General features: G+C 38.7%; 1 protein-coding gene across 1 annotated transcript in view; it reads right to left on the bottom strand.

Annotated features, from left to right (window-relative positions):
• The window catches only part of TG (thyroglobulin), a 395,662-nt gene that overhangs the window by 189,621 nt on the left and 186,948 nt on the right, over positions 1-19,093 (bottom strand). The window contains 1 exon segment of the mRNA XM_043991635.1: positions 17,261-17,323. Coding sequence (XP_043847570.1) covers positions 17,261-17,323 — 63 coding nt within the window.

Consider the following 19,093-nt stretch of genomic DNA (forward strand, 5'->3'; position numbering starts at 1 on the left):
GCCTGGTCACATCCTAGAAATCAGCTGTCACGTAATTACAGTCCTTTGAAGGCAGCCAATTCTTGAACATTTATTTTGAGATTACAGGCATCCCACAGAGACAGCTCCTGCTTTGTTCAGGTGTGGGCTCAGGCTGTTTCTGGGGGAGGTGGAAGCCACAGCCTTATTATAGGACCAAGCCCAAAGGCAGTTCTAAGAACTCTACCCAAAGGCAGTTCCAAGAACTTCAAGCACTCTTTCAAGTTTCCTTCCTAGTTTAATGGTCAGATGTTCCATTTTAATTCTCTGAGTGAAAGGCATGTGTGTGGCCTTTGGGAAGCAGCGGGGCAGAAGACCATGCTAATAACGTAATGAGGGGTCTTGTGTTCAAGACTACTGGGGGGCAGCTAGTAGGAAGAAGAAATAGTCGGGTAAGATCTGTGTAGACTAGACGAAAGTCCTGGACTGAAGTAAACATTCTTTCATTCCATGTACAGCCAGAGATGGCCTGATCCACTGGGGCTGTATATGCAGTATGATTAATATAAGAAATTTACCTTCCCACCTCCCTTCATTGGCCTCCAAGGCACCCCTAACCTGAAATGGTCACATTAAATATTTAAAATAAATAATACTCTATCTTTCTCATCTGTGTGTTGTTATTCAGCCCATTTTTAGTCATGACTGACTCTTCATGACCCCATTGTGGGGTTTTCTTGGCAAAAATACTGGAGTGGTTTGCCATTTCCTTCTCCAGCTCATTTTACAGATGAGGAAAATGAAGCAAACAGGGTAAAGTGACTTACCCATGGTCACACAACTAGTAAGTGTCTGAGGCTAGATTTGAACTCAAGATGAGTCTTCCTGACTCCAGGCCTGGCACTCAATCCAATGAACCTCCTACCACAACACATTAAGTACTGATCTCTTAGGGTGAAATGTGTTCATCATAGAACTTACGCTGCTAAAGTAAAAAAGGACCTAAAATATAGAATATTAGAATATAGAACACAGAATGAGCTAGAAGGAACCAGCATTAGATTTCAAACATCACATTTGCATTTTCCAAATTTAATTTATTTGCTGTTCATGATTCCTTAGAGTCGGCCTTTTCCCCAGACTAATTTTTTAAAAACTTGGCGTCATTTAAGGGAAATGTTCAGAAATGAAAGAAGCAATAGTCTGTAGAAAGAATCACCAAAGAGTACAACCTTTTCCTACTTCTACCTCATATCACACCACACTATTCTCCAGAGTGATAGCCCTTCATTTCCAATACTTCCCCCCCCAAAAAAGCATAATTACAGAACATTATTAGTGATGAAAATGATCTGAAAGTCCCTATTTTCTAGAATAGGGATATGTGGTTCTTTTTTTAGCAATTTATCTGAAAAAGATCTGGGCATTTTAGTAGACTCAGTATGAGTTCACGTGGACTAAATTATATCATAATGAAGAAGCTAATGTAGATAGACTACTCTGAGGGAGGTATAGTGTCAGAGCTAGAGTTGACACTCTTTGATCTACTTTGCCCTGGAGAGACAACAATTGGGGTATAGTGGACTGTTCTAGGTACCATATTTTACAAAGAAGATAAGTTGGAGGTCTCTACCAGGCATAACAAATGGCCTTTTCTTAGTCCTCAAGCCTTTCTTGATCTCTCTGCAGTATTTGCCCCTGTTAACCACTTTTTCCTCCCATATACTCTACTTGGTTTTCCCAATTCTGTTCTCTTTCTCTTTTTTTCTTTTCCTTCCTATCCAACAGCTCCATCTTAATCTCTTTTTCTGGATCATGATCCAGACCACATTTCCTAACTGTAGCAGCCCAAGATATTGACCCAAGATATTTTCTTTTATTATTCTATACTTTTTAAATTATTCTATACTTTTTCACTTGGTGTTCTTCTTGGGTTCCTACAGGTTCAATAATTGTATCTACAGAGAAAACTCCAGTATCTATCTACCTCCCTATCCAACCCTGGTCTCTCTCTTGAGCTCCAGTCCTGTTTTGCCACCTGCTCAATGAACATTTCAAAGTGCATATTCTGTAGGCATTTCCCTTAATATATATATGAAACAGAACTTATTATCTTTTGACCCAAGCCAACTCTCATCCTAATTTCCCTATTTCTGTTACAGGATACTATCTATGGTTCCTCCAGTAACAAAGATTTGCAATCTCAGAATCATCCTCAACTCTTCGCTCACCCTTTCAAAAACATATCTAATTAATGGCCAAGACCTGTCAATTTGACCTCTTCAATATGTTTCATATTCATTTCCTTCTTTGTAGTCATATACACCAAGGCCCTCATCACCTCTTACTATTTCAATAGACTCAAAATTAGACTGACTGCACTCATCCCTCTCTTTTCCAATTCATCCTTTATAGTGTGTTAAAATAATGGGATTTGGCAGATGCCCAGGGGCCCCACCTGAAGAATTGTTTTGGAATTGATTTAATAGGGTGAGACTGAGAAACTGAGAACCTACTTAAGACTGATAAAATCGAGACCATGCCTGGCCGGCCCTGAGTGGGGTGTCGTTCTCAGAAGCTACGGACTATGACATCAACAAGAGACCACCCTCAACCAATCAGCTTGAAGGACCTCCCCTTTTGGGGAGGGAAGCAGGAAGTAGGAAGGTGAGGCTCACTCCCTGGATCTCCCTCTTTATCCGGGACTTAGGGTGGTGTTAGGTAAAGAGAGGTTTTCTCTCTGGCTATCCCACATAGATCCAAGCTGGGTTTTCTATTCTCTCTCTTCACTAACTTCTAATACACTTTAATAAATACTTAAAAGCCTAAACTCTTGCTGAATTTATTGATAATCTTAGCCAGTTTTCCCCAAAAAACTGGGGGGGGGGACAGGTAAGGACCAGCATTAGATTTTAAACATCACATTTAGATTTTAAACATCAAAACAGGGATGCTAATGCAATTACTCCTAAAACATCACTTTCTTGCTCCAAAGTTTCCAGTGGGTCCCTATCAAAAGTGTGTTGGAGGCAGCTCTAACTGGCTAGCTGATTGGTAAATTGTTAATATGAGCATTTATACCTTGGAAATTGCTGCAGAATTCACTGTTTGGTTGATTTTCCTAACTTAAGGAAGCCATATAGAAAATGCTAATAATGTAGATTAAACTTAAAAGTGTATCTAGTTTAGAGAAAATTTTTAAACATCTACTAGCACAGCCCTGCTTCCTATTACCTCTCAGCATAAACTACAAGTGTCTCTGGTATTTAAAATCCTTTGCAAGCTCTCACTAGCCTATCTTAAAAGCGTTATTATAAATTATGCCCTTTCACACCCTCTATCATCCAAGGAAACCATCCTTCTTGCTATTTCCCCAGACATGACATTCTATCTTCCATCTTTTTGTCTTTTCATACACTGTCTCTTATAAGTGGAATGAACCTCCCCTTCATCTCTCACTTGTAGAACTCTTAACTTTCTTAAACTTGTAGAACTCTTAACTTTCTTAAACGTTCTGCTCAAATACTACCTCCTACATCAGGCCATTCCTGAGCCCCCAAGCTGCTTCTACTTCTCCCCATATTGCCTTATAATTTACATATAGGACTAAATTTTTCCACTAATAGAACATAAGCTACTTGAAGGAGCGAAGTGTTTTGATTGTTGTTTTTTTGTTTTTGTTTTTGCTTTTATATCTACATTTCCTTGCAAAGACCTAGTACAAAATAGACATTTAATAAATGTTTGTTGACTGATTGTTAATGTCATAAATAAATGAAAAAATACATTTATTATGCTCTTATTATGCTCTTATTATGCTCTTATTATGTTCTAGGTCCTGGCAGATAAATATGCGTATGCAAGATAGTCCCCACTCTAGAACAATTTACATTTTAGTGTAAAGGGGACCTAAAAAGTGAGGAGGCACAGGAGTATATGCATGGCAGCATGGTTTGGAAATGAATTAGAAGTGTTTTTGCTTTCTTTGTATTCCCAACACTTAGCACAATGCCTACGACATAATAGGTACTTAATAAATGCTAGTTGAATGAGTGACTGAATGATCAATGGCCTGGTTCCAGGCAAGATGGCATAGAGAAGACTCAGAGATAGATGCACTGAAGAACAAAGCTTCCAAAACATTAACCAGTGATCAACTTGTGAACTTATGGATTGGAGACACAGAGTTCAAATGTTACCTCTGGCTGTGAGATCATGGGCTAATCACTTAATCACTAGGTTTAATTTTTATTATCTGCAAAATGTGCAAAATCATACCTGTAGTGTCAGCCTCACAATGTTAATAAGAGGATCAAATAAGATAATATATGTAAATGCCTTACAAACCTTAAAGCCCTGTATACATAGGTTGTCCCAACAGTCCTGTTTCCATTTTAAGCTATTAAAGCTACAAAATGAATGAGTTGTACTAAACTATTCCTATCCTTCTTCCATGTCATTCTTCCTCACACTCCACGTTCCTGCCCACCTAGTTTTTTCAGCCAATTCCCTCATCATCTCTGCTGGTTGAAAGGTTTCTCTTCCCTCGAGCTATTTAAGCTTAAAATTGCTCCAAGATTTTTTTTAATTTTAATTTTTTATTTGCTCCAAGATTTTTGAGACAACAAACCCACACTATTTATGTAAATGTTTTTTTTCAACTTTGCAAGGTATTTCTCATATACTATAAGAGCCTTCTTCCAGAGAAGCAAGGGCATGCTGAGAATGGAGAAGGGCAATCTGCAATTGTCTCTGACACTGTTGAGATTCAAAAGAGGCTGTAAGGTTACAGAACAGTGGATTTAGATTCAGAGGTCCTGGGTTTGAATTATGACTTTGCTCTAAAGTCATCAGTTTGCCCATCACAGTAGAAAGATCATCAGTCTAGAAATCAGAAGGCTCAAATTCTAATCCAGGCATTGTCTAAATGCCACTAAACTAGATATGGACCATGGACCAGTTGCTTCCTCAATCTGGGCCTCAGTTTTCTCATTTCTAAAAAGAAGGGATTGGATGATCTCTAAAGTCCTTTCCAGCATTATCATTCTATGATCCTTTGTATTCCTGATTCATTCCCATGGTGATGGTCTCCCTACCCAGAGAAGGAGGCAACCTAAAGTCATTGAAAGACAAAATGTTAGAACTGTTGTTGTACAGTTATATCTGACTCTTTGTGACCTCATTTTGGATTGTCTTGGCAAAGATACTGGAGTATTTGCCTTTTCCTTTTCCTGCTCATTTTTACAGATTAGGAAACTGAGGCAAACAGGGTTAAGTGACTTGCCCAGGGTCACAAAAACTGTAAGTATAAGAGGTCATATTTGAACTCAAGTCTTCTTGACTCTAGGCCTGGAACTGAGGGACAAATAAATCATATGGTCTAGCCCCCTTATTTTTACAGAGAAGGAAGCTCAGGCCCAGAGAGTTGCAATGTCTTGTCACTAGTTATATTATGTTATGTGGATATATGTGGGTATGTTTAATTCAACAGGGGAAAGTAATATTTGATTCTAAAAAATAACATGCAGAGATCACTCCTGTCATATCAACTAGTAAATGACTAGATGAATGACAAAACATTTACTAGCACCTGGACTGCTGGTCTAGCAAAAATCTTCCCAAGTCAAGAAGCTAAGTTAGAACTTATTTTGTAATAGAGAAGATTCAATTGCATGAGAACCTAGAATCAGAAATAAGAGAGAACAGGAAGCTTTGGGTATGGTTGATTCTATGGAAAGGAACAAAGAAAAAAACAGTCAATGAAAGGTGGGATGGGGTGGGGGAACTGAGAATGTTCAAAGCCTTGTTTCATTGAGATCTGAATCGAGGTTCAGGATTTAAATTCTATTCATTTTTAAAATGGTAACTTCTGTATATTCCCCTCCCACACTTTTTAAAAACTTAAATACATTTTATCAATGTTTCTTACTTTTATATGGGTCATTTCTGGGGGGAAATGGTTGGTTATTTTAAATACTTGTTAATTCCTTTGGTTGTACTAATAGAAAACCAGATAGGGCCTAGAAGAGAAGTTGGGGGTAGTAAAAACCACTAATGAACCCTGGGAGTCAAGCTTTGGAAAAAAGAGATGGGGGGGGGGACCTCAGAATGTTTCACTATTATATTGTTGTTCATTTATTTCAGTTATATCCAACCATTCGTAATTCCATTTGAAATTTTCTTGGCAAAGATACTGGAGTGGTTGGCCTTTTCTTCTCCAGATCATTTTACAGATGAGGAAACTGATGCAAACAGGGTGAAGTGACTTGCCCAGGGTCCCACAGCTAGTAAGTGTCTGAGGTTGGATTTGAATAAGATGAGTGTTGACTTCATACCATGCATTCTATCCAGTGCACCACTTAGCTGTTGCACTATAATACTCAGTTTCTTCCATTGAGAGTCAGAATATCATAGTGACAAGAACACTAAATTTAGGGTCAGCAGTTCTTGTGATTCAATCTAGTTATGTACCTACTAGGTGCTGGTATTACAAAAATAAAGATGAAGTCGTCTCTGACAGCAGGGTTCCAGGACTAAATCTGCCACTCACTAATTATGTGACCTCAGGAAAGTCATTTAATCTCTCTCTGTCCTGTTTCCCATTATTTCATCTCATCCTGATATTTCCTGCTCTCTATCATTCATTCAGACCAGCACAATCCCTACACAATTCCTGTTGAAATCTTTCTCTTCTTTCAAGACCAAACTCAGGTTGGTTTCCTCAACTAAAAATATTCTTTCCCTTCTCAATTTTTTTTAAAAAAAGAACATTGTCTGGATTTCTTCTTTGCCTTTATTCCAAGTCACTTCATACCCTATCTATGCACATGTCTTATTCCTCCATTAGACTTTAAGGTCCTTGAGGTCAGAGACTATGTCACTTTTCATCTGAATATCCTCTGTACTTAATGAATGGCTTTACACCTTTTTATCTGACTTTTGGTTAAAACTTTTTGTATGTGTTATCTTCTTCATTAGAATGTGAGCTTCTTAAGAATAGGGACTGTTGAATTCTCTATTTGTATACCTATTGTTTAATGAACTGCTTTGCACAATCAGCACTTCATAAATACTTTTTCATTCAATGATAAATGTTTCTTGAACTGAATTTCATCTAAGGTCACTTTCTGTTCTCATAGTCTGTGATTCTATTTGATCTCCCTGAGCCTCAGTTTCCACATTTATAAATTGGATACAATAACTTATACAGGCTATCTTGAGAATATCGAATAAAATAATGGATTTAAAGGTTTTTTTAATTATGAAGTTATGTTCCAAGATTGAAGTAAAACAAATCAAGAGGGTGAACTCATCCCCTGGAGAGATATAGAAATGAATTTCCTTTATGATTCATATTTGTGTTTTCCCTACTATTCTATTTAGAATTAAAAAAAAAAAGAACCTGAATATAATGGGAAAAGAACATTGATGTGTATGTGTCTAAGGGACAGGGTGTGGGGGGAGCAGTTAGAAGACCTTCAAATGAGTCCCTGCTAAACCACTATATGACTTTGGTCAAGTTATTACATCTATTTGAGTTTGAACTTTTCATCCATGCTTTAACTTCTTCATCTGTCAAAATGGGAATCATAATAACTCCAGTGTGAGGGGACAAGTGAAATAGCCAAACCACTTGGCAACTAAACTGGGGCTGAAACACAAAATATAATTATCTCTAAGAAGGAAGCATAAATGAAGCCAACCTTTACAATGTAGGGAAGTGCTAGATAAAAGAAAAGGATATTCAAATATCAATCTCACCAAAGGAAAAAAGAAATTTATTATAAAAACCCACCCATCTGCTCCTTGAGGCAGCAAGGTGGTACAGTGGCCATGGCACTGCTGTTGGAGAAGTAAAGAAGCCCTGAGTTCAGACTTGGTCTTAGATACTAACTTCTGATCCTGGGTAGGCACTAAATCTCTGTTTGCCTTAGTTTCCTCAACTGTGAAATGGAGATAATAGCAGCTACCTGGAAGGTTTTGTTGTGAGGATCAAATGAGATAATTTTTCAAAGTGACTAGCATAGATCTTGTCCCATAGCAAGTGCTATGTAAATGTTTCTTTTCTTCTTCCCTCCTGTCCAAAAAATCTCTAGACTGAAAGTAGAGACATGCCGAATAAACTTATCATTATATGACCTTGGGCACAGAACATAATGCTCTTCAAACAAAGCAGGCCCTTGATACATGTTTTGTTGAATGGATAAGCCTGATTCAATAATCAATTGTATTAATGTTTCAAAAATCTGATATAATCTCCTTTAATGTTCTCATATATTAGAAAAGCAACCTTTATATATCATTTGTTAGAATTAAATCTCCCAGAGCACAAGCCCCAGGGTTAGGAGGAGCTGAGTTCAAATCTGGCCTGACACTTGACACTTACTGTCTGACCCTGGGCAAGTCACTGATTAACCCCTGATTGCTTTGCCAGAAAAAAAAAAAAGGAAAAAAAAAGAAAAAAAATTAATATCCATTTCCCCTGTTAATTTGAATGTTCCCATACCTATTCACATGATTTAATGTAAGTTCTCCTAATTACCTTCAAAAGGGCATAAATGATATATATAAATTATATCTTAAGATATAATCCAGAAATTCAGTGATACTGACCAAAGGAACCCAGAAAGCATTGCTGAGGTTTTAGACATCTTGGGAAAGAAATTAAAGACATGATAAACATACATAACATTTTCATCCTAGCTGCCTATGGAAGGCAAAGGATTCAGAAGTTTAAGGAAGACGTGTGAAGTGACTGATTGATTAAGGGGAGATTCTGAGGATGTGATTGGTATTTCTGGAAAATGCTTTAAAATATGGTAATGCCAGGTTCCTGACCAGGAACAGAGCTTGCAAACATGTATGTGTTTGAACTCTTTCAAATCTAACCAAGAAGGCTTTAAACAGAAAAGAAAGTGGGTAATGAAAACTCTATATGTATATCCACCAAACTAGATATCATAGACCAGAAGTTCTTAACTTGGAGTCTTTCTGTGGATAGATTTCAGGGGGGTCTATGAACTTGGATCAGAAAAAAATACATCCTAATTTTCACTAACCTCTAACTGGAATTTAGAATTTTCTTCAATTATAAAAAAGGCAACCAGACATTATTAAGAAGGGTCCCATAGGCTTTCATCAGACTGAAAAAAAGGTCCATAACATTTTTTAATGGTTAAAAACTTTTTCCATACACAGAAGATGAAGTGTGGGAAGGATAATAATTGAGAAGCCAAGAGGTTTACAGGAGGCAAAATCAAAAGGAGCCAGCAATAAAGTCTATGTCCTCAAAATTATATGTATAGATGTTCAAAGTCAAGAAAAGTGGACTATAGAGCTTAGTAGGAAGCCAATTTGACCTTGTAAATATCACTGAAACTGGGTAGGATGACAGCCCCATGACTGGAATATAGCTCTACATGGTTATATGCTATGCAAAATAACAGGGCAGATTGAGGCGGGTGGTGTCAGAGTAATTATTTTTAGTAGGAAGATAGACTCATGAGGAAACACAGGGATCAGAGGAAGGAGCTGTTTTGGAAATCATTTAGGTAAGGAACAACAGAGGTACAACCATAAACAATATGACCTTGGAATGTGCTACTGTATACATGCATCAACAGATGAAATTGATGAGGAGTTTGGGAAACAGATTACAGATCACACACCTGTCATAGAGGTATGACACAGTTGTATAGTAGTGGAGGAGAGGGGGCTTCATTTATCCAGAATCTACTAGAGTTCTCATGCTCTTAAATCAGAACAGCCAAAAATTGTGTTACTTCCTTAATAATAATTATTCTTTGAATAGTGGAGGAACTGACAAGAGGAACATCTGCTCTGGATCTTATTATTATCAACAAGAAGGAACCGGTTTTTGATAGAAGGGTAGGAGCTGATTGAGTCAACCAAATGATCACCCCAACATACTTAAAGTCACTAACAAGATACTCCATCCACCTATGAGGTATCAAAATCTTTACTGAATCAAAACATTGAATCATGATGTGGAATTATTTCATTTAAAAATTGTGATTTTAAAAATAAAAATCATTAAACATTTAATGTACACTTCATCATGCCCCATGAATCTTCTATAAAATAGCAAGTCAATTTGGAACTTGGAATTCAGATATATGGCTGGCTTAGTGGTGGAAGTCATTCCTCCCCAGCTCCTGAAAAGGAAATGCAGGGAAGGGAAGAACTAGGAAAGAAGAACCTTGCTTTCTTCCCTCTCCCATTTTGGTCAGAGGAGTAGAAATTTTGCTCAGCATCCTAGCAGCATCCCTAGAACAGCAGTGGCTAGTGGCAGTGTCTGCACTGGGAGTTGAAGACAACTAAATACACTGAGGAAAGAGAGCTCCAGGACTTGACAAAGAGCCCAGTAGAACTAAAGGGAACTTCATGAAGAACCTCCAAAGGAGAGAAAAAGGGATTCCAGCAAAATGAGTTCAAATTATGAGTTACCCTTTTGTTACATCCACTCTAAGTTATAGTCCTCCTTCCTCTTCACTCTGACTGTACTTGTAAGAGTTTTGTATCAACTGTTCTCCACATGTCATCTTAGTAAATATGTTTTTAAAAATAACTAAGGTTGACTGGCTACCTTATAAGTGAATATGGGGAAAGCACATTACTTCATGACATATAGAATTAGAGAAAAACACCATTTTAATCCCTCAGCATCCCCTCTACAGACCCAGAATACCAGCCTGAGTGGGGGGATAAAAGACTGAGGCTAGAAAACATGCTAAAAATAGGGTGGAAATGTAGGAACATTGGAGAGGAGTGACCACTCCATCTCCAGTTATATGTTAGAGACATCTAGAAAAGTTAGATGCAGTCTGATACATTCCCTGGATTGTGAAAGGTCCTTATTTATAAAATAAGAGGCCTGAGCTAGATGATTCCTATGATCCTAATTAAATGTGAGCAAGTGTTATGTAACAGTGACCACCACCATGGAGCATGTGTGAGGGCAAACCTTGATTCTGGTAGACCTCTTGATAAAGGGCATGTACAGTAGAACCTTCTGGTTGACACTCATGTATTTATCTATGCCCACCCCATTCCCCTCCCCAATCCCCAATCTCTGAAAATATGGGATACCTCCAAGAAGATTGGCCTCTAAACCAGGAGGTGTGACTTATTCAGTCAACTTTAAGGGGAGTGACTGTGGAAGATGATGGGTTTATTAGAACCACTCCTTTGGACTTCCTATAAGAGGGAGGGGATCCCCACCAATTAGTCACCTAAGGTTTCTGCGCATACATGTCAGCAAAAACATGCGTTCTGTAAATGAGGGTGAGTTTGGGTCTCGAGTCCCTGCTTTTCCTTACTTCTGCTGAGCGTGGTTGACTAAATGGCAATCATGAGATGGACTTTTTGAGTCTGATGCTACCTCTGGAGCTCCTGGGTTCCTCGGGATGTGACCCTCGAAACAGCTTCTCGAAAGAGAAGATGACCATTGGCAGGAGAATGGGTTACAAATGCCAAGCTGGTCAGAAGATACATACCCAAGTGAATATTTTGGATAGGAAATACAAACTAAAAATGAAGAGCCTGGTATTTCTATCATGGTTTAAGTATTTCTCCATGTGCACTAGTGAATCACTGATGTTTAAGCACTGTTTTGCAGTAGAAGATATGATTGCTGTACTGTAACTTCATCTATTTGTACATTGAGTATCTTTCTAGAAGGGACCCTTTAATCCTTTTTGAGGAGACCCTAAACATAAGACAAACCTAAATTCTGTTTGAGAGATTGTTCCCAGAGTTTGATTATGGGGTGGTAAGGAGATTAATGAACAAGAAATAGAAAAGAGCTTAACTCCCCTATTTGGGGCCACAATCCTTCTGAAACGAATTCTAGGAATGAGCACTAGAATTTAAGTGCTTTACTGTAAGAGGGCATCTCCACCCCCTGGGTTGTGGGTCCTTACATTATTATCATAGCTCACTAATGAAAGCTTATTTCTGATGACTCCTTCTAAAAGGTCAAAGCACGTTGAACTATGCCTAAGCTGACCAGCAATAAGCAATGCACACACACACACATATACACAATCCATGCTGGAATGAGACTTTCCAATTCTGACAGCTCTGTGGAACCTACACCAAGCCAGAAACTTTTCCCCCTTCATGTCTATGGAACATATCCAAACTCTGAATTCCTTTTTGGTAACTGAAAGCACAGATGGTCTTGTCTGAGACATATTCCTATTTTGCAACTCTTGTGGTTTCAAATCATAGTGGTGAATGCAGATCTAAAAACATCACGGCTCTAATTCTATGTTCAGAATATCTAATGGAGTCAGAAGACGCTTGATGTGTTTGTGTATGAGCCTGCCTGCACGTGCAGGAGCACAGGCTTAAACAAAAGGAGTGGGATTTCATTTTGTCTTTGAGTAATTCAGACTCTAGTTAGTGCAGTGCTTAGCTTGGTCAGAATGGGAACACTCTCAAACTCTGAAAGATATTCATAACTTTTCTCAAAAATAGGAGAAGCGGTATTTACATCATTTAATAAGCACTAGCTTGGGAGTCACTGAATCTCAGAATCTTGGAATTAATGGGAAGTGACTCCAGCGCCTATATCATCCAACCCATACCCAGATAGAAATCCCCTTTATTATCTACCTCAGAAGGTCATAAATAATATATCTGATAAAGGCATCTATAACATGCATGACAAGCTATGTTAACTGACAAGGTTATCCAGCCTTGCTTAAAGATTTCCAATGAGGGGGGTCCCTCTATTGTCGGTTTTTTTTTTTTGAGACTGGGTCTCCCTGTGTAGTCCGGCAACCCTTCAAGGATCTGACCACAATACTAACCAACACAAAAGCTTCACCTGCTCTGTTTTTCTAACCTGGACTGGTTTACCTCTCTGTAGGTAGCCTTGTGGCCCTCCATCCTTGAGAGTTCACCATAATCACACCAGACTTGGTGCCTATACCCTGACAGTTTTAGGGCTAATACAGAACTTCTAAACTCAAAGGATCTATCAGCCTCTGCCTCCTCCAATAAACAGGGATTAAAGGAATGGGCCACTATGTCTGACTAGGAACAACTGCTTCTTGAAGCACTCTCTTCTGCTTTTGAACAACTCTAATTATTAAGAGTCCAAGAACCAGGGTTTGAATCCTGCCTCTGTTATTTACTATTTATGTGACCTTGGGCAAATCACTTATCTTTGAGTCTCCTACCCTCTTCTGTTTAATTGGATCATGGGAGTATAGATTTCTTAGAGGATAGCAACTCCAAACTTCTCATTTTACACATGGGGAAACTGAGGCTGAGAAAGCTGAAGTGACTTTACCTCAAATCTCAAAATAATAAGTGCCAAAGCTAGGATTTGAACCCAGATCTTCTGACTTCAAATTTAGCGCATTTTCTATTGTACTGCTTCCAGATAGACCCACCTAGGCCTAAATATTATGATCATTCCCAGAGGCTCTGCTTGGGAGTGATGTTATTCAATTTGTAGTTCCATTGCTGAACTTCCCACCACCCTAACATCATAAATCTAGAATTTTATCCCCTTATTTTGTATATGAGGGACCTAGGGCCCACAGAGGTTAAGTGACTTGACTATAGTTATACAGTTATTGAGTTTCCCAGGCAGAATGAAAACCCAGGTCTTCTTGACTCCAAGGCCAGCACTCCATCTACTGTGGCACGTTGCCTCTCAACTTAACTGTTTTTAGTGATCCAAAGGAATTGGCTTTGACAAAAACAAGAGTGCTAAAACCCAGTCAAGAAAAATAAGACTTTTAGTGACAGCACGGAGTTAAAAATAATGTCCTCTTACACTTTGGCCATAGTCTGGCTCTGTAATTACAAGTTTTGGAAGATAGCCTAGCACAATTTCCTGAGTTGGTAATTAAAACTTTCTTTGCAATTTCTGAAACCCTGACACAGACAACATCTTCACCACAGGCAAAGTAAGATGCAGATAACTGTCCTTCCCATCCCCAACTTGACCTGAAGTAGATTTTGTACCAATGCCCTAGATTTTCTTGCTTCCAAGACAAGGGTCATTCTCCTATACCTACAGTGCTGATTTCCACTAAATGTTTGCTACTGCGTAGAGACAGCATTTGGTCACATATGTAGGACTCATAGACCTTTCTATACATCTATACATGTGGAATAAATGTGATACTTTTTGAGGGCCATGGCTTACCACAATGACCCTACAAAGCAACTATCTTACAAATGGTAACTAGACTGGTCTTTTCTGCAAAAATGAAGGAGAACACAGAATTATAGGATCACACATTTAAAGCTGGAAGAGACCTTAGAAGTCACCTAGTCCAACCCCCTCCCTCCCTGTCTCAGTCTCTGCCTCTCTGTGTCTCCCTGTCTCTCTGTCTCTGGTTCTGTCTCTGTCTCTCTGTCTCTGTGTGTGTCTCTCTCTATGTCAAATTGGAAATTATTCCAAGCTTCATTCCATATATAGAAACAGGCAAACAATGACACAAAACTTTAACTCTGTGAGTTTGCATTCAGGTGAGGTTCACATTCAGCACTCCCTTCTTTGTCTTCCTCTCTCTTTAATTTACCTATGTCTCAGGGATGTTGTGGCGAAGAATAATCTCCAAATGTTAGAAGAAAAAGGCATTAGTAGTATTAGTGACAGATAATAGCTTGCTATTACTCCCTCCTGAATAAAATTGACATTTTAATAAGGGCTTTCAATGCTCAGGCCCAAAGGTGCTCATTTGTGTAGGAATTTTGAAAAGGTTAATGAATCAGATAGGTTTAAATAAAGTGCCTTCTCTAGTTCTCCTAAAGTAAGGAAGGGGCCATCTCCAGGTGTCCTGCTGTATAACTTTCCACTGGACCCAGATGGCTCTGGAGGAGAGAGTGAGGTTGGTGACTTTGCACAGCCCTCCCTCTTTTAAATCCAATTCACTGCAAGTCATAACATCACCCCCAATGTCATGGTTCTCTTTGAGAATGGAAAATGAACAACAACAAAGTAGGGATATGCTGGAGCCGTCTCTAACCAGATGATGAAAGTCAATCGTTAAATTTTCAGTGTGATGGCAAAATATTAATAATGCAAATTAAGTTTGAAAGTAGATCTGATATACTTTTACCTTGCACAGAAACCTAGTTGTTGTTAAGTATTTGTTAGGATACATCTCTGCATAGCAGAGATTTGAACCCAGGTCTATCTCACTCCAAAACCAGTAGTCTTTCTACCATTCTACATTGCCTTCCTAGAGACTGAATTTGAGGTGGCCAGATTCCCTTAACTCTCCTTGTTTAGGCATAGAAGAAACAATTTCTTCCCTTATTCTATTTAAAATATGTTGAAGTTAAAAACACAGCATTATTAGGTAAACAAGAGGGAATATATGATAAAAGATAAAGGACAAAGCTTTATGGAGGTATAGAATTCTGTATCCATTTACACCCTATCCAATCTTGCCTGGCAACCCTGTTTCCTCACCTGGAACAGAGGGTATTATCACAATGCATCTGAGATGTTTGAAGTACTGCATGTCAGGGGGTAAGGAAATTCTTACAAAATTCATAGATGCAGAGATCAAAAGAACCTCATAAGTCATATAATAAACAGAGACCCAGAAAGGTTAAGTGATATGCCCAGAGTCACACAGGTAGTAGGCACCAGAGGCAAAATCTGAAGCCAAGTCCTATGACTCTTGGGCCAATGATCTTATCACTGTACCACACAGGAGGCTAGGTTTGTTGTCCCTCTTCCCACATTACAGATATTCATAATTGGTGTCAGGTGGTTAAAAAAAAACATCCCAGTTCAATAAAACAGTAGAACAAAGAAAATCCCAGGTGGGACTAGTTTGACCCATCTTCTAAGATTATTTGGGTATTTCAGCAACTAAACCCTCTGGGATGCGGCCTGAGATAGATCTGTCTTACACTGAATTAAACTTGAGAGAACAGTATTCCTGTTGTCATCATGGCCTGGAGGGGATTCTGGAGTCTGGAAGGCTATACCAATAGGGCATAAGATCTTGTACATCCCATCAAGCTGGAACCCCCCCACACACACACCACCCTGGAGGATGAGCCTAGTGATATTTATCTGTTGTCTAAGGACCAACCTAGAGACCTTCGAAGGGGCACATCATCATACTGGCTATTAGGGGAAATGTGCAAGTGTACATAGATACATACATATATATATTAATTTATATATGAAATGTATATATATAGACATACACAATGCATGTATACATGTGTATTTGTGTACATGTGTACACACATATGTGTGTATATGTATGTGTGTATGTATGTATTGACCATAACAATCTCAAAATTAGATTCTGTTACAGCACAGAGGAATGACAACCCACTCATCAGTGAAGGGAGGATCCACACTACTGAACTCATGTTGTCTTCTGAAATACTGAAGTAAATGAACAGTAAAAACATATGAAAACATAGTTCAAGTACATTCTTATTTGTCATTATCCAGTGTGGGTCTTGTGAGAAAATAATTAGTAATAATCGATTTCTTAGGGACCTAGGGATCAGTCCTTTCTCTCCCTCCCACCCCCCCCCACTCCAGAAAGCCCATTTCTCCTTGAGAAACTTCATCAAATCTTATCTGGAACAAGCCCAAGGGAACAAAAGGAATGAAGATGAGATTGAACCACATCTAGGTCGTGAAGGGTCTTTTGCATTATTTTCTTTAATATCATCTCTAGAGTTCATTTTAATGTACACCACCTTCAAGTCATATCAACCAATAGAGTTGAATGATGCTAACCCATTAGGTTTGTTTGATGTATAATGACCCAATTAGCTTTGATCAATGGATAATAACCTGCCTCTATCAAAAGAAGATAAAAAAAAACCTTGGAAGACACCATGAGAGGTTTTCTGGGTATACTGTGGCTTCTCTTCTCACCCTGGGACCACATGGTCTATCTCTCCTACCACCTCTCTTGGGTCTCCTTGAGATCACATGCTGTCTCTGAGAGAAAGCATGGGTCTTTGGGGGCTTTTCTCCTGCTCGCGCTAACTGGCATGCTGAAGCTCTTTCCCTGCTTTCTCTACCACACCACCTGAGACTATGAGAAATTAGGGAGACATGTGGTCAATTCTTTTCTTGTATAATATTGATAAATTAATAATATGCTTATCCCAAATTGGTGTCTATAGTAATTATTTTTAAAAACACAGTTTCATGATGTTGATTGACAGAAAGCCATAGGTAAAGAGATAGTGTTTGGAGATCATTCAGGATTAAAAAGAACACGGTGTCTTTTCTGACCAGAGTAATTTTGGAGGCTTTGATATTTACCTTTCTCTAGTTGAGGAGGCAGAAGGGCAGATGGGCACACAGTGGGAGCAATCCCCTGGAACACTGAAAGGAAGAAAAGAGCAAGCATTTTAGTGGAATAGCTGTTCCATTTCACTGTTCCTCTTCTATTATTAAGGAATATTTCAGGGCTGAGTAAACATTTTTGGCCATAAAAGCTGAATGACTTGTTTATACTAAGGTACAGGTGAGTTGACTAGATGTCAGTTTAGGTCTTTAAGATGTAAGAAGGATATCCCAAGCCTGAAACCCCAATTAATGTAACTAGCAAGATACTCTACATCTTGATGGCTTTGCCAATTGGGAATGCCTCTTTGAATGTTATAGATTCATTCATTAAATCATAAGTATAAACTGGATGCAAACAATTCCTAAACACCTCCATTGAACCAACCAATGAAAGGTGTAAACTAGTTGCGAATAATTCCTAGGTACCTTCATTGAATCAATCAATCAAAGGGATAAACAATTCCTGTACTTTTGTTGACTTAATCAATCAACGGTAATAACTAGAAAGGAACTGATTGAAGTCAGATTAAACCACATAGGACATATGTTGCAGCTGGTTGAAGAAAATCTCTCAAGTTCAGCACACATGAGCACACGAGCATTATTCTTCTGACTTGAAGATGGTCATGTACTATCATTAGAATGTTTTGGTTTTCTTAGTAGGGCTTTCTTGTGCTGAGTGAGCCATTGTCTTCCCCATCTCCCTTTGTGTTTTTAAGCTGGATGAGCAGGCACAGGATGTATCTAAGTTGACAACTGCCTCAATTCTTTCCCCATTAGATTGATAGGATCTTGTGTATCTCTCCATAAGACCCAGTTCTCTCCTTTACTGTGAGAAAAGACAGAGTAGATGGGCTTAATTTGCTCAGGAATTATTTTGATTAGCCCCTAGAGTGAATTTTCAGTTTGTGGATTCTGAGGCCATGTGTGTTCAAGAAGGGGAAGTTGAAACACTAACTTTGTAGATTAAGAAAAACTTGACTGAGTGCATACATACTGTGTGGGACATCCAGGTGGCACAGTGGATAGAGCACCAGGCCTGGAGTGAGGAATAACCAAATTCAAATCTGGCTTCAGACACTTACTAGCTAGTGTGAGCCTGACAAGTCACTTACCTCTGTTTACCTCAATTTCCTTATCTAATAAAAATGAGCTGGAGAAGGAAATGGCAAACTACTCCAGTATCTTTGCCAAGAAAAGCCCAAATGAGGTTACAAAGAGTCAGACTTGACTGAAATAAGTGAACAACAACTTACTTACTATATCCAAAGTAATATGGTAAATAGTGTAGTGTATACAAATATCAATAAGACAGTTCCCTTCAACAATGTCAAATGTCATAGAAAAGTCAAGAAGGAAAAGGACTGATAAACGGTTATTAGATTGGGCAATTAAGAGATCATTGGTGACTTTGGAGAGAGTAGAGAGAGCCATGGAGTGAAAAGTGGAGATACTACTTTCAGTTGAGTGGTAAACCTATTTTCAATGGATTGAGGAGTGAGAGGAAAGTAACTGTGATTAGTATAAACTAACGTTGAACTGGTAGCTTGAGACAGTTGGCAATTCATTAGATAGAGCACTGGGCCTGCAGTCAGGAAGACTTCAGTTCAAATCTGACCTCAAAAACTTGCTAGCTGTGCGACCCTGAGCAAGTCATTTAAATATCTCTGTCTGCCTTAATCCCCTGGAGGAGGAAATGGCAAATCACTCCAGTATCTTTGCCAAGAAAGCCCCATGGACAGTATGGTCCATGGGGTCATGAAGAGTCAGACACAACCAAACAACAGGCAAAGTTATAGGACAGGC

Source organism: Dromiciops gliroides, chromosome 1 (genome assembly GCF_019393635.1).
Source record: "Dromiciops gliroides isolate mDroGli1 chromosome 1, mDroGli1.pri, whole genome shotgun sequence".
Lineage (NCBI taxonomy): Eukaryota > Metazoa > Chordata > Mammalia > Microbiotheria > Microbiotheriidae > Dromiciops > Dromiciops gliroides.